The 16,994-nt window shown below is 46.8% G+C and overlaps 1 protein-coding gene across 1 annotated transcript in view; it reads right to left on the reverse strand.

Moving 5' to 3' along the window:
* LOC137519395 (1,25-dihydroxyvitamin D(3) 24-hydroxylase, mitochondrial-like) overlaps window positions 1–16,994 on the reverse strand; it is a 54,321-nt gene that overhangs the window by 7,333 nt on the left and 29,994 nt on the right. The window contains exons 9-12 of the mRNA XM_068238349.1: window positions 15,945–16,087; window positions 14,930–15,096; window positions 4,215–4,293; window positions 1,771–1,968 (exon numbers count right to left, since the gene is read on the reverse strand). Coding sequence (XP_068094450.1) covers window positions 1,771–1,968; window positions 4,215–4,293; window positions 14,930–15,096; window positions 15,945–16,087 — 587 coding nt within the window. The remainder of the gene's footprint in view (window positions 1–1,770; window positions 1,969–4,214; window positions 4,294–14,929; window positions 15,097–15,944; window positions 16,088–16,994) is intronic.

Consider the following 16,994-nt stretch of genomic DNA (forward strand, 5'->3'; position numbering starts at 1 on the left):
ATATAGTGTGGCTGAGCGAGGTACACAGAGTGGCAGTAAACAGAATGCTGAGCGAGCGGTGTACTACTATTCCCAGCAGCGACACACAATGACTGGGGGGGACCCTGGCTAGCGTGGCTGGAGCGCGAACTACCCTGCCTGCCTACCCAAAGCTAAACCCACAGACAAATGGCGGAGATATGACGTGGTTCGGGTATTTATTTACCCGAACCACGTGACAGTTCGGCCAATCAGAGCGCGTTCGGGTCCGAACCACGTGACCCGTTCGGCCAATCACAGCGCTAGCCGAACGTTCGGGGAACGTTCGGCCATGCGCTCTTAGTTCGGCCATATGGCCGAACGGTTTGGCCGAGCACCGTCAGGTGTTCGGCCGAACTCGAACATCACCCGAACAGGGTGATGTTCTGCAGAACCCGAACAGTGGCGAACACTGTTCGCCCAACACTACTTGGAACACAGCATGGAACGCGCCATGGGACAGGTTAAAAAAGAAGGTTGCTGGGTAATTTTAACCACCCCCCCATACACACACACACACACACACACGCTCAACAGCACTAATTAGGTGGATGACATCCGAATGAAACAATTTGATCCAGAGCTCATCTCTGCTGACGATTCAATGAGGTTCATAGACCGTAGTGGTCAGGGCCATGGTCCTGACATCACACTGTAGGCGGGGTTTCTCCACAATATCAGCCATGCAGCTGTCCATGATGATCTGTTTGAGAAAATGTTAAGATTGCTCATGGGAAAGATGTTATCATCTACTGATATGAAGTTTAATCTGAGGTTAAAGTTCCTCCTTAACGCATGTTATTTTACTTACCACATCTTAGTGAATCTACCCCAATGTGTTTTTTTTTTGTGCTTACATACTTTAGCAAATAGTCTCATCTCTGTAAATGGTGAGGAAATAAACAAAAGTGGCCCTATCCTCTTTTCACTGCTAGGCACATCATGTAATAGACAAAGGAAGATATCTGCCTCCACATATTTTTACTGCTACCAATTTAGCCAAAGTATTTCTGATGTTCACTAAAGAGAACTGCAATGATGATGTCAGTAACACTACCCTTGGCCCTTGTCTGGTAGCACTATCAACATATGAAGGAAGATGGCATGCTTGGACTATGATATGTAGCCTCTGGAACTAAGGGGAAGGTATGAAAGGCTAGGAGGAATTTTTCCCCCAGGAAAGCAAAATGTTTACTTAAAGGGATACTGTAGGGGGGTCAGGGGAAAATGAGTTGAACTTACCCGGTGCTTCTAATGGTCCCCTGCAGGCATCCTGTGCCTGCGCAGCTGCTCACTGATGCTCCGGCCCCGCCTCCAGTTCACTTCTGTAATTTCTGACTTTAAAGTCAGAAAACCCCTGCGCCTGCGTTGCCGTGTCCTCGCTTCCCCTGATGTCACCAGGAGCGTACTGCGCAGGCACAGACCATACTGGGCTTGTGCTATACACTCCTGATGACATCAGCGGGATCGAGGACACGGCAACTCAGGCGCAGGGGTTTTCTGACTTTAAAGTCGGAAATTCCAGAAGTGAGCCAGAGGCGGGGCCGGAGCATCGGTGAGTGGCTGCGCGGGCACAGGATGTCTGCGGGGGACCATTACAAGCCACGGGTAAGTTCAACTCATTTTCCCCCGACCCCCCTACAGTATTCCTTTAAAGAAAAAATAAATGTATTCATGCTGTTTAATTTTGTCTCCTTTCATGTATCAACAGCTACATTAGCTATTCTCCAAATGCACATTAAACACTGTTACCCAACACAAAGTGAGTTGAAGCTGCAGCTCTGCCAGACGTCTTCCCACACACATTCTTTTTCCTACTCCAAAAGGAGTGCTTGCGAATGGGTTCATTGCCGACCTTGGCTTCAGCCACCTCTCAGGTTTGTATTCTCGAGCGTCAGGGAAGTGATCTTCATTCCAAGTCATTGCATGAAAATTAATCATAGCGGTAGTCTGTGGCAAATAACATGAAGCAAAATATCAATTATGAATCAAAGAGAACCAATATTTGCCTACATTATGTTATGTTAAACGAATTGCTGTTTAGTATGAACAATGCTATTTATAATGTGCAACCAAGTGCTTTTTAACGGACAGAACTGTTAGAATTTAAGTATTATATGAATTCGTAGGCTTCAGTTACTTTAACTGAGTTTAGTTAAAAGACTTGATTTGCAGAATATACCTTTAAGGAGCATTTCTAAAAGCACTGAAGAACAGTGTGATTCAGACGGTACAAGGCTACGATTTACTGACAGGGAGGCAGTCTTGTTCTGTAAACATTGAGTGTTTTCATATTTCCTAAAGCTAAACAATGTTCTTTTTAGATTAAGAGTCAGGTCCCTGGAACATGGAATTTTCCAGGCCATGCGCAGTAACGACTGTGCTTGTCATGATATCACAGGGTCTTATCAGCCAATAGCAGGCAATGAGGTATTGATCCGTCCCTGCTCAGATGATGTCACATTTAACTCTTTAGAGTTAGTATAAGAAGAGCTAACGAGCTCCCAGGGGGGCTGCTTCTGACTGCTGACTTCTGGCTGATGACTTCCACTTTCTACTCTTTTTGTAATGTCTTGTCATCTTATCTGTATGCTGTATATAGGCCTAAGTGCAACGTAGTATAGAGGTAACATAAGCGAAAGCCTGGTTGCCATTCAAAAGTAATGGACCAAGAGCCTGTAACGCAAAGAGGACTCACCACAGACCAATTGCTTTGCTGAGGTGTAACGAACATGTAGAGATAAGCATTTATATATCTGTTTACTGAATAAACTCCTGAAACTTTGACGACGTCTAAGAAGTTCTATCTCCTATACGGTTGCTGTGATGAGAGTCGAGCTATCACACTTCCTGTGATATGGTGCCGAACGAAGGTGTAATGTTGTTGCCCATAGCAACCAACAAAGATTTATTACATAAACGTTGCTACCTATGAGATGAATCTGCTCTAATAAACAAAGATGTAGGTCATATTATTTCAATAAATTAATGACCAAAGATTATTCATTACGAGGATTCAATTGTCAGATATTCCAGTGTATATGAATTTAATCGTTTTCGCTATAGTCATAAAGATTGTAATTGAGATAAATCTCTGTTCTAATAAACAAATGCATAGGTTATATTATTTAAAATCATTAAAAAGCAAAGATCATTCATTATGGGAGTTCAATCTTCAAACAATCCAATGTAAATGGTTTTAATCAATTTTGCTATAGTCATAAAGTTTGCAATTTTGTACGATCTTTAGGCCTGAATTATGTTTATCTAAGATCCAATTGCCTCTAGTGCCATAATAAGCATTGCCACACTCCCCAAACTCTGATGTCATTTGGATGGTAGGGCACGTTTCGCGTCCGCACGTTAATTGCGTTGGTACTTATGCGTTGGCTGCTCACCTGTCTCGCCGCCATCACTTGTCCCGCCGCCTTTCCCACTGCTTGCCGCTCTGTCCCTTCCACAGCCTGAAGGCCAGCAGAAGCGTGGCTCTCCATAGGCTGTAACAGGCAAATTCTGCCTAGCAACATGGAGAATTTTCATTGGTTCAACATGTGCCAATGAGAATTCTCTCTGTTGCTGAGGATTCCCATTGCAGCCAAATGGAAAATCCCCATGCTTCTGACGGCCTCCGGGCTCTTCAGAATGGACCAAGCTGTGGTAATGGACGGTGGGACACATGAGTATGATGTCACAACGGAGATGGGATGCAGCCAAAAACGGGCGATGCGGACGCGGCAACTAGCCTAAAGAAAGTGGACAGTGTCCGTTCTCATAGGCTTGCATTGGACACGTTTTCTCGTCCAGCCTGGGAAAAAGTGTCAAATCCAGAATCTCTGCAATGTTTTTGTTCCATGCAACATGGATCCATGTGCGATCCGTGTTTCTGCACGAGTGGGAGCAGGTCCTATTTTTAACACAGGACCCGCTTTCAGCGTTTCTGCAGAGCTTTAAAAAAGTATCCCATGGATACGTTTTTAAAACAAGTGTGAACTGGCCCTTAACCAGAAACATCAGTATCATTTCCCTATTCAAATATGAAAGACTGAAACATGGTTGGTTGCCATGTAGCAGAAAAGCATGTCCATCCTCAATGCTAATAAGTGTACCAATGTACTGTACGTGTGCTAAATAACAGTAATGGATCTAAAGCAAACATATTTAAAAATGGCTTATTTCTAAACATAAAAAATACATACTCCCCCTGGAATCAAATATCCGCCAAGGTTTGTGTCTTCCTCTAATGTGCGACTGGTGAAAGGCACCGTTGGGGTTAATCTGTGAAATAACATATATGAAGTTAGATTTCAAAGGAACCGCTAACAGTCTAAAGTATTCGTAATGTATTCAGTCTGGAGGAAACACAAGCAATAAGTGGAGGCTTTCGAGGTCTCTAATAGTCAGGAATAGAAAGCAATAAGAGAACTGTTAGGACGATAATATGTTGGCGCTTTATAAATACAATAAATAATAATAATAATAATAATAATAATAATGATAAGATGTCCATGCATTTTCTTTTAGTATTGGCAGCCTTTGACAATAACATACATTATATTCTCCTGTTACTGGTTGTTTAATTTATGTAACTACTTTTGCTACTTATATAATTCATTTTAACCCTGAATTAAAATGTACTTTTACTAATCCAGCTTACTTGCCTTAACTGGCAAGTATGGAGGGTGTTCATAGGTAAAGCAGGCCAAAACTAGACAAACAAAATACTAATGAAAGTAGTTTTTCATCAATGGCTCCAACTCCCTTTAATTACATTTGTGTAATGATCCGCTCAGCTGTCTGCACTGACAGACAGCTGTTTGACCATTCCTTAAGTCTGAGGGCTGCAGGTCTCTGGAAAAGAGACCTGTCTTTACTTTGCAAGTTTCTGACTTGCTCTGCTGCTGAGGAATTTGCATACACTTGTCATGCAAATTGCCTAGCTGCCTCCTTTGAAGGCTGGCAGTATAAATACCATGTTCTCCCAGAATCCTTTGCTGGTCATTTTCATGGTTTGTTACTGACAAACTCTCCTAGAGTATCAGCCCTGTTTGTTTGTCAAAGTTTACCTTAGAGTAATTCCTTGGGACTGCACTAGGCAGTTCTTCTAGTGCAGTCAGGTTGCATTATCTGTTTTGCCTGTGTTGTCTCTCTGCTGCGATTGTCCTGTCGCCAGCGGCGGTCGACAGGAGATTGTTCTGTCTGTCTGGGGGTGCTAACCAAAGCAGTGGTTGCTACAGGTAGCCCCTTCTGTTTATCCGTTTGGAGCGCACTCGCCCTAGTGGTAGTGGCAGTGCCTCCTTCTGTATTCTGCCTCAGGGGTGCTAACCAGAGCAGCGGTTGCTACTGGTAGCCCCATCTGTTCATCGGTCTGGATCGCACTCGCTCTAGTGGCAGCAGCGGTGGTTCCTTCTGAACTCTGTCTGGGAGTGTAGGCCAGAGCTGCGGTTGCTACTGGCTGCTCCATCTGTCTGTCTTGTACGAACGCTTGCTGTAGGCTCGGTGAGGTAACCGTTTAGCAAACGTTCGTGTTCTCTATTTTGGGTTTGTGTGTCATTGGTTAGTCACTGGGCACCTAACGCGCGGTGATCATGCTTAAATGCGTTCTCTGTTGTGAATGAGTGCGGTGTTCGCGTTTACCTAGCGTTTGTTATTTTCTTTATCATCTGATTGTTGTTTGCTGTGCCTTTGCTACTCTCGTGCTCTGTCCTGCTCGGTCTTGTGTCTGTTGGCAATCGCCAGTCATTGCAATTGCGTTCTTACTTTGTTTCTGCTGATTTGTGTTCACCGTCGCTGGGTGGCGACTAGATTGGTGGACACACATTCATCCTGTCTCTGTGCTCTTTTTCTTTAAGGGCTGTTCAGCCCTGCATTGCCAATCCATACAATTCCCATCTGCCATCTGTGGCCGTGCAGAGGCTGTGCTCATCTGCACTTCACAGCCCCATCTGCCAGTGGGAATTGCCCTCTACTGGTGCATTGCACTCAAGCTGGGTTTTATCTTATTATACGCTTGTGGAGGGTTTCCGCTGTGTCAGCGCGCATCTTGTGCGCTGACCACAGAAACAATTCGGCAAACGTTACAATTTGCCAATGCTGCAGAGAGAGTTGGCAGCGAATGAATCCAAAATGCTGCAGCTGCACCACTCCCTCATCTCACATCTCATCTCATTTTAGGAAACCACCTTCCCCATCCCCCTGACCCCTATATCATATTACTTCTATTGTTTGCCAAGGCTGTGGGACAAAGTAGCCCAAGCCTGGCAGGCTCAGTGAGTGCTGGGTGCAATGATGTCATCATCCCAAGCATGCATGCATAACCAAATCAGAAGACAAGAAGGGCCAGAGAGAGAAGGGGACTGTGGAAGTACCCTGAAGGTACGTAGTTTTTTTTTTTTTTTTTAATTGACATACAAATAGTTCAATGTCTCTTTGTAATCTAAAAAGAAAAAAATGGGAAAGAAAAAGAATTGAAGTTATAATAGAGTTCATAAAATGTATATATAAACCAAAAAAAAATTCTAAGTTTATGAATAATCAAAATAGCCACCTTTGGTCGATATAAATGCTAAACACACTTGTGGCATTCTTTCTACAGTAATAATAATAATAATAAAAACAAATCTTCACAATGTTATTCCCTTTTGCAGAAGTATCTCAGGTGTTTTTCTCTTCCTGCATGACTAATTAGCTGTATCTAGCAGAAACAATTGTTACTTGTTTCACTCACCTATACTTATTGAGAGACTGGCAGCAGCTTTGATGCTAATAATCTAATAGGCTTTGGTAGAATCCCTGTAAACTTGTTTTGGCTTTATCGTTATATGCACAATGAGCATGTTGAAATAATTGTTTGTCATGAATCCCGGTAACATGTAGTGCTGAACAAAATAGGGTTATTTTCTCAAAAAAAAAATTGAGTTTCACAACTCATACTACCACTGCTGCTACTGTTAAATGGACCTGAGCTCTTGCACAAGGCAGAAGGAAAACATAGAGAAATGCACCCTGTCTGTATTTAGAGAGTTTAGCCTGTTTAATTCCCCCTCATTTGTGTCCAATCACAAGTTGTAATTTGAGCTCTCCCCTTTGTCACTAGAGTTGGGCCGAACGGTTCGCCGGCGAACGTGGTTCGCGCGAACTTAGGTGGTTCGCGTGCGGGTACCGCACGCGAACCTTTTGCGGAAGAAGTTCGGTTCGCCCCATAATGCACTGAGGGTCAACTTTGACCCTCTACATCACAGTCAGCAGGCCCAGTGTAGCCAATTAGGCTACACTAGCCCCTGGAGCCCCACCCCCCCTTATATAAGGCAGGCAGCGGCGGCCATTACGGCCACTCGTGTGCCTGCATTAGTGAGAGTAGGGCGAGCTGCTGCAGTCTCTCATATAGGGAAAGATTAGTTAGGCTTAACTTCTTCCTGGCTGCATACCTGTTCTGTTCAGTGAGCCCTCAGCCCACTGCATACCTGTACTGTGATCCTGCCACTGCATACCTGTTCAGTGATCCTGCCACTGCATACCTATTCTGTTCAGTGAGCCCTCAGCCCACTGCATACCTGTACTGTGATCCTGCCACTCCATACCTGTTCAGTGATCCTGCCACTGCATACCTGTTCTGTTCAGTGAGCCCTCAGCCCACTGCATACCTGTACTGTGATCCTGCCACTGCATACCTGTTCAGTGATCCTGCCACTGCATACCTGTTCAGTGATCCTGCCACTGCATACCTGTTCTGTTCAGTGAGCCCTCAGCCCACTGCATACCTGTACTGTGATCCTGCCACTCCATACCTGTTCAGTGATCCTGCCACTGCATACCTGTTCTGTTCAGTGAGCCCTCAGCCCACTGCATACCTGTACTGTGATCCTGCCACTCCATACCTGTTCAGTGATCCTGCCACTGCATACCTGTTCAGTGATCCTGCCACTGCATACCTGTTCTGTGAACCCGCCACTGTATACCTGTTCTGTTCAGTGGACCCGCCACCGTATACCTGTTCTGTGAACCCGCCACTGTATACCTGTTCTGTTCAGTGGACCCGCCACTGTATACCTGTTCTGTTCAGTGGACCCGCCACTGTATACCTGTTCTGTTCAGTGGACCCGCCACTGTATACCTGTTCAGTGAACCCGCCACTGCATACCTGTTGTGTTCAGTGAACCTGCCACTGCATACCTGTTGTGTTCAGTGAACCTGCCACTGCATACCTGTTCTGTGAACCCGCCACTGTATACCTGTTCTGTTCAGTGGACCCGCCACTGTATACCTGTTCAGTGAACCCGCCACTGTATACCTGTTCTGTTCAGTGGACCCGCCACTGTATACCTGTTTAGTGAACACGCCACTGCATACCTATTGTGTTCAGTGATCCTGCCACTGCATACCTGTTCTGTGAACCCGCCACTGTATACCTGTTCTGTTCAGTGGACCCGCCACTGTATACCTGTTCTGTTCAGTGGACCCGCCACTGAATACCTGTTCGGTGAACCCGCCACTGTATACCTGTTCTGTTCAGTGGACCCGCCACTGTATACCTGTTTAGTGAACACGCCACTGCATACCTATTGTGTTCAGTGATCCTGCCACTGCATACCTGTTCTGTGAACCCGCCACTGTATACCTGTTCTGTTCAGTGGACCCGCCACTGTATACCTGTTCTGTTCAGTGGACCCGCCACTGTATACCTGTTCAGTGAACCCGCCACTGCATACCTGTTGTGTTCAGTGAACCTGCCACTGCATACCTGTTGTGTTCAGTGAACCTGCCACTGCATACCTGTTCTGTGAACCCGCCACTGTATACCTGTTCTGTTCAGTGGACCCGCCACTGTATACCTGTTCAGTGAACCCGCCACTGTATACCTGTTCTGTTCAGTGGACCCGCCACTGTATACCTGTTTAGTGAACACGCCACTGCATACCTATTGTGTTCAGTGATCCTGCCACTGCATACCTGTTCTGTGAACCCGCCACTGTATACCTGTTCTGTTCAGTGGACCCGCCACTGTATACCTGTTCTGTGAACCCGCCACTGTATACCTGTTCTGTTCAGTAGACCCGCCACTGTATACCTGTTCTGTTCAGTGGACCCGCCACTGTATACCTGTTCTGTTCAGTGGACCCGCCACCACTGTATACCTGTTTAGTGAACACGCCACTGCATACCTATTGTGTTCAGTGATCCTGCCACTGCATACCTGTTCTGTGAACCCGCCACTGTATACCTGTTCTGTTCAGTGGACCCGCCACTGTATACCTGTTCTGTGAACCCGCCACTGTATACCTGTTCTGTTCAGTGGACCCGCCACTGTATACCTGTTCTGTTCAGTGGACCCGCCACTGTATACCTGTTTAGTGAACACGCCACTGCATACCTATTGTGTTCAGTGATCCTGCCACTGCATACCTGTTCTGTGAACCCGCCACTGTATACCTGTTCTGTTCAGTGGACCCGCCACTGTATACCTGTTCTGTTCAGTGGACCCGCCACTGTATACCTGTTCTGTTCAGTGGACCCGCCACTGTATACCTGTTTAGTGAACACGCCACTGCATACCTATTGTGTTCAGTGATCCTGCCACTGCATACCTGTTCTGTGAACCCGCCACTGTATACCTGTTCTGTTCTGTGAACCCGCCACTGTATACCTGTTCTGTTCAGTGGACCCGCCACTGTATACCTGTTCAGTGAACCCGCCACTGTATACCTGTTCTGTTCAGTGGACCCGCCACTGTATACCTGTTTAGTGAACACGCCACTGCATACCTATTGTGTTCAGTGATCCTGCCACTGCATACCTGTTCTGTGAACCCGCCACTGTATACCTGTTCTGTTCAGTGGACCCGCCACTGTATACCTGTTCTGTGAACCCGCCACTGTATACCTGTTCTGTTCAGTGGACCCGCCACTGTATACCTGTTCTGTTCAGTGGACCCGCCACTGTATACCTGTTCTGTTCAGTGGACCCGCCACCACTGTATACCTGTTTAGTGAACACGCCACTGCATACCTATTGTGTTCAGTGATCCTGCCACTGCATACCTGTTCTGTGAACCCGCCACTGTATACCTGTTCTGTTCAGTGGACCCGCCACTGTATACCTGTTCTGTTCAGTGAACCCACCGCATCAGTGCGCATACCTGTGCAGTTAAGTGAACCCACCTACCTACGTGAGTGCACGCAGTGTGATATACCACTCCGTGCATACCCAATATGGACAAAACAGGTAGAGGAAGAGGAAGAGGTAGTGGCAGAGGCAGAGGAAGGCCACCCGGCAGGTCTGCGCGAGGTCGTGTAAATGTAATTTCGTGTGGACCTGGCCCACAGTACAGTGCTCGGAAGAAGGCACGTCCCATCACCTCCCAAGATTGTCAGGACGTGGTTGAGTATTTAGCGACACAGAACACCTCATCTTGCTCAGCCACCAGCGCTACTACTACTAGCACCACTTCCGCTGCATTTGACACTTCGCAAGAATTATTTAGTGTTGAAATCACTGATGCACAGCCATTGTTGTTACAGCCAGATGAATTTTCACCAGCTAATATGTCTGAGTTACGCGGCAACACTATGGATGTAACGTGTCAGGAGGATGAAGGACCTACTGATGGTGCAAGTTTGGATTTGTCTGAGGCAAGCGAAGCTGGGCAGGATGACTACGATGATGACGGTAATAGGGATCCTCTGTATGTTCCCAATAGAGGAGATAAAGAGGGGGACAGTTCAGAGGGGGAGTCAGAGAGTAGTAGGAGGAGAGAAGTTGCTGAAAGAAGCTGGGGCAGCTCTTCTTCAGAAACAGCTGGTGGCAGAGTCCGGCACCATGTATCGCCACCTATGTACAGCCAGCCAACTTGCCCTTCAGCATCAGCTGCTGAGGTCCCCATAGTGCCCACATCCCAGGGTGGCTCAGCGGTGTGGAAATTTTTTAATGTGTGTGCCTCAGATCGGACCAAAGCCATCTGTTCGCTCTGCCAACAAAAATTGAGCCGTGGAAAGGCCAACACTCACGTAGGGACAAGTGCCTTACGAAGGCACCTGGAGAAAAGGCACAAACAGCAATGGGATGGCCACCTGAGCAAAAGCAGCAGCAGCACACAAAAGAAAAGTCACCCTCCTTCTCCTCTTCCTCCTTCAGGTGCATCATCTGCTTCTGCCGCTTTCTCCTTTGCACCTTCACAGGCACCCTCCTCCACTCCGCCTCTGCCCTTGAGCGGTTCCTGCTCCTCTGCCCACAGCAGCAGTCAGGTGTCCGTGAAGGAAATGTTTGAGCGGAAGAAGCCACTTTTGGCCAGTCACCCCCTTGCCCGGCGTCTGACAGCTGGCGTGGCGGAACTGTTAGCTCGCCAGCTGTTACCATACCGGCTGGTGGACTCTGAGGCCTTCCGTAAATTTGTGGCCATCGGAACACCGCAGTGGAAGATGCCAGGCTGCACTTATTTTTCGAGAAAGGCCATACCCCAACTGCACCGTGAAGTTGAGAGGCAAGTGGTGTCATCTCTTGCGAAGAGCGTTGGGTCAAGGGTACACCTGACCACGGATGGCTGGTCTGCCAAGCACGGGCAGGGCCGCTACATTACCTACACAGCCCATTGGGTGAACCTGGTGGTGAACGATGGCAAGCAGAAAGCGGCGGACCAAATTGTGACACCTCCACGGCTTGCAGGCAGGCCTCCTGCCACCTCCTCTCCTCCTGCTACATGCTCTTCGCTGTCCTCCTCCTCCTCCTTGGCTGAGTGGCAGTTCTCCTCTCCAGCTACACAGCCCCAGCTCCGCAGGGCCTATGCTGCATGCCAGGTACGACGGTGTCACGCCATCTTAGACATGGCTTGTCTCAAAGCGGAGAGTCACACTGCAGCAGCTCTCCTGGCTGCTCTTAAGAAACAGGTGGATGAGTGGCTGACCCCGCACCACCTGGAGATAGGCAACGTGGTGTGCGACAACGGCAGCAATCTGCTTGCCGCTTTGCATATGGGGAAGCTGACACACATACCCTGCATGGCACATGTCATGAATCTAGTGGTTCAAAGATTTGTGGCAAAGTACCCTGGCTTAGCGGATGTCCTGAAGCAGGCCAGGAAGTTCTGTGGGCATTTGAGGCGCTCTTACACAGCCATGGCACGATTTGCAGAAATTCAGCGTAAAAACAACATGCCGGTGAGACGCCTCATTTGCGATAGCCCCACTCGCTGGAACTCGACCCTGCTCATGTTCTCCCGCCTGCTAGAACAGAAGAAAGCCGTCACCCAGTACCTCTACAACTGGAGTAGAACGAAACAGTCTGGGAAGATGGGGATGTTCTGGCCCGACAACTGGACACTGATGAAAAATGCATGCAGGCTCATGCGGCTGTTTGAGGAGGTGACCAACCTGGTGAGCCGCAGTGAGGGCACCATCAGCGACTTAATTCCCTACGCGTACTTCTTGGAGCGTGCTGTGCGTAGAGTGGCGGATGAAGCTGCGAATGAGCGTGACCAGGAACCGTTACGGCAGGAACAGGCATGGGACCAATTTTCATCAGACCCAGCTGTTTCCTCAACACCTGCGGCAGCACAGAGGGGGGAGGAGGAGGAAGAAGAGAGGTCGTGTGCAGAAGACGAGTCAGACTCAGAGGATGATGAGCAAGGTGTTTCTTTGGGGGAGGAGGAGGAGGAGGGGACAGCGGCAGGAGAACAACCGCAGCAGGCGTCGCAGGGGGCTTGTGCTGCTCAACCTTCCCGTGGTATTGTTCGCGGCTGGGGGGAGGAGGTTGACTTACCTGACGTCACTGAGGAAGAGCAAGAGGAGATGGAGGGTACTGGATCCGACTTTGTGCAGATGTCGTCTTTTATGCTGTCCTGCCTGTTGAAGGACCCCCGTATAAAAAACCTCAAGGGGAATGAGCTGTACTGGGTGGCCACACTACTAGACCCTCGGTACAGGCACAAAGTGGCGGACCTGTTACCAACTCACCGGAAGGTGGAAAGGATGCAGCACATGCAGAACCAGCTGTCAACTATGCTTTACAATGCCTTTAAGGGTGATGTGACGGCACAACGCCAGCAAGGTACCACTGCCACTAATCCTCCTCCCGTGTCCACGCAGTCAAAGACAGGACGCTCCAGCGATCTCATGGTGATGTCGGACATGCGGACGTTCTTTAGTCCAACGCCTCGCCGTAGCCCTTCCGGATCCACCCTCCACCAACGCCTCGACCGGCAGGTAGCCGACTACCTGGCCTTAAGTGTGGATGTAGACACTGCTGTGAACAGCGATGAGGAACCCTTGAACTACTGGGTGCGCAGGCTTGACCTGTGGCCAGAGCTGTCCCAATTTGCCATCCAACTTCTCTCCTGCCCTGCCGCAAGCGTCCTCTCAGAAAGGACCTTCAGCGCAGCTGGAGGCATTGTCACAGAGAAGAGAAGTCGCCTAAGTCACAAAAGTGTTAAGTACCTCACCTTTATCAAAATGAATGAGGCATGGATCCCGGAGGGCTGCTGCCCGCCCCAAGACTAAGTCAGTCCCCGCACACACAGCATCTCTGCCTGCACGCCGTGTGACTGGCTGCCTGGCCTGCCCCAAAAAGACTAAGTCGCTCCCAGTCCCTCCACACAGCATGTCTGCCTGCAGGCCGCTTCACTACCTTCTCCGCCACCACCAACAGGGTCCGGGACTCCAGGCGGATTGCTGAATTTTTTAGGCCGCTGCTAGCAGCGGCCGCTGTAATAATTTTTATGGTGCGTGTACATGACTGCCTAATTTTTCTGGCTGCACTGAGGGCAGCTGCAACAACAAAAGAAAAGGCATGTACATGCGCCCATTCCCCTTCGTGATCATTACCTTGCCGTGGTGAAGGGGCTTGCGTATCACAATGAAGCAATGACCGGCGCCTAGATGAGTGTCTCGGGGGGCACACAAAAGATAATAAGGTCATTGCTTCATTGTGGTCAGACCAAATTTGATCAGCTGGACAGTCACTGTTCTGTCATTCAGCTACATCAGCCAGGCCGACCATATGGGCTGTAAAGCCACCAAAACCTGCACTCTCGCCATGGTGCGCACCAGTCCAGCACAGCCGTCACTAGTACAAACAGCTGTTTGCGGTGCGTTACACGGTGAGTTTGGTGTGTCAGTGTGAAGCAGTACCTTAATTACACTACCTGATTGATGTATACACATGCAAGATGTTTTAAAGCACTTTAGGCCTGTCATTTAGCATTCAATGTGATTTCTGCCCTTAAAACGCTGCTTTGCGTCAAATCCAGATTTTTCCCGGGGACTTTTGGCGTGTATCCCACTCCGCCATGCCCCCCTCCAGGTGTTAGACCCCTTGAAACATCTTTTCCATCACTTTTGTGGCCAGCATAATTATTTTTTTTTTTCAAAGTTCGCATCCCCATTGAAGTCTATTGCGGTTCGCGAACTTTAACGCGAACCGAACCTTCCGCGGAAGTTCGCGAACCCGGTTCGCGAACCTAAAATCGGAGGTTCGGCCCAACTCTATTTGTCACATGACTGCCATGGCTGAGACGGCAGAGAAGCTCATATGAAAGCAAAGGCTGTTAACAATATGTCTGCTTCCATGAATCAGCAAGTATAAGCAAGTATAAACTGTGCAGATGTATTGCAGGATTTGAATAAGCTGTAACAAAGAAATGTTTTTCTTTAAAGGATATTATGCTGCTGCTTATCTTTTAGAGCAGAGGACGTTTAGAGTTCACATACATTTTAATAATCGTATACTTCTACTGCTTCTAGTTTTAATGTACTACTACTACTACTACCACCACCACCACCACCACCACCACCACCACCACCACCACCACCACCACTACTACTACTACTACTACTACTACTACTACTACTACTACTACTACTACTACTACTACTACTACTACTACTACTACTACTGCTACACTTCTATAACTAATAAGATTAATAACCTCATAGACTCTTTAATACAGGCCTTCAAATATGGCATCTTTTGCAAATGATCAGCAGTTGGTGACTGTGCTGGTGGCAGTACAGTCTGGATTTCCTTTAAAAGCTTCTCCTGAACATCACTGTTTCTTGATAGATTATAGATCAGCCATAGCATAGAATTAGCTGTCTGAAAAAAAAGGTTCCATGATAAATTGCAAGACTTTCTGTTTTATAGTACACACAGTAAAATACAGCAGAGTTCAGTAAAACGTTACTGTCTAAAAGGCCTAGTTATGAAAAGAATGCCATATGATGCGACACACATTATAAAAGGTTGATCATATTTTGGTTGCTGGTGATTAGTGCTTGATCACCAGTACAATATTTCACATACATTAGTAATCTGCAGCTCTAATCCCCTGAATGGAGGAGAGGCTCATGTGAATGTTACTTCTTGCTAAAAAAGTACATGGTCCATAGATGCTCATTGCCACCATGTACCACTATTTTTCAAAGTGTTTGCCAGCTGACCTCCCCTTTATAAATATGGTAATCATTTTTTTTCCTAGCAAACCATCAGCAGCGATAAATACGCCTTATCCCAAACAAAGATTGGCTTCATCAGCACCCTCCTGCTGTTGGGAAAATCTTTGCATAATAGTTTGCTTGTACACCATACATACACCCTATCATCACTAGCCCTCTCCCGAAACCACCTCCCTTAAAACTTCTCCCCTCTTATATCTATAAATATGGTAATCAACACTTACGTTTCTTTAAATATTAATAAAGTCAATTATTTCATCTAATTGCCACTTTTATAAGTATTCAATCTGAAAAATGCTGTTATTAACAAATGTGTGCTATCTAAGCATGGACTGGCTGAGGTGTTTTGCAGAGACTCTCTCTTTGTATGAAAACATTAATAAGCTCCTATTTGTTTGAAATATGTACAGTAAGTCTGTTATCCCATCTTTAAATATTATTCAATATATAATAACATTTTTAGTGTAAGTATAAAGATGAAAAACTTACAGTTTCTACACCACCAATTTGCAGTTCAGTGAAAAGTCCAGACAGCTGTTTCTTGGTTAGAACATGATTGGAGCAGATGCTGTTAAGTAAATGATTATTCCATCCAGGACTGGGATTTAGTTTCTTATCAATGAAGCCTTTTGCTGGATAAAGAAAACAGAAAATGCTAAAATAAATACAATGCCTTTTTCCTAGCCAAGAATAAAAAATGAACATATTATTAATAAAGTCCCCAGTCCTCAGTGATATCTATGAGTGCAGGTGATTTCATATTCCTCTCCCCTTCCGGAATTGTGGGAGGTGTGTTACATATCTGATTTGATGACAAATATCCTATGTTGCTGCTTTGGGAAGTTATTATTATTATTATTTATTTATTTATTTTTAAACACCGGCAAATGTAATCATAGATGGCTACAATCTCAGTCTGGTATCTTCTCTCTGCTCCCACTCCCTCCTCTCCTGAAGTGACTCAGCTGTTGCCACAGCAACACATTCATTCAGCAGAGAGGAGAGTGGGCACAGAGTAAGGAGACCAGGCAGAGAGCTCATCCTGACTGTCAATGATGTATTTGTCGATAAGCATGAAATAGCATCATATCCCAACATTTTAAGATCCGATCCAAACATTTGTATAGCGCTTTTCTCTTGTTGGACTCAAAGTGCTCAAGAGTAGGGATGGTCGCTAGATTCCGCGGAATTAAGATTTCCGCGATTCCATCTGGAATTTGGTGATTCCAGTTCCGTTGCGATGGAATGGAATTGCTATAGCGCTATGGCGGAATTTCCGCAGAAAAAAGTGGAATTCCGCGGAATGCAAATTTGTTTTGCCACCAAATGCATTTCTGCCTAAAACTAAGATTTTCTGCTTGCCAGACTTAGAATTTCCACACAAACAACTCCTCCAGAGGAGAAGGAGGATCTTGTCTTCCAGGGAATTTTAGGATGTCAAAAGCCAGCTCACATACATTGGCCAGGAATTGAATCCAGGTCTAGTGCTTGGAAGGCAGCTCTCCTCACCGCTATACCACCACCAACATTACATGCTGA

This window comes from Hyperolius riggenbachi, chromosome 5 (assembly GCF_040937935.1).
Source record: "Hyperolius riggenbachi isolate aHypRig1 chromosome 5, aHypRig1.pri, whole genome shotgun sequence".
Lineage (NCBI taxonomy): Eukaryota > Metazoa > Chordata > Amphibia > Anura > Hyperoliidae > Hyperolius > Hyperolius riggenbachi.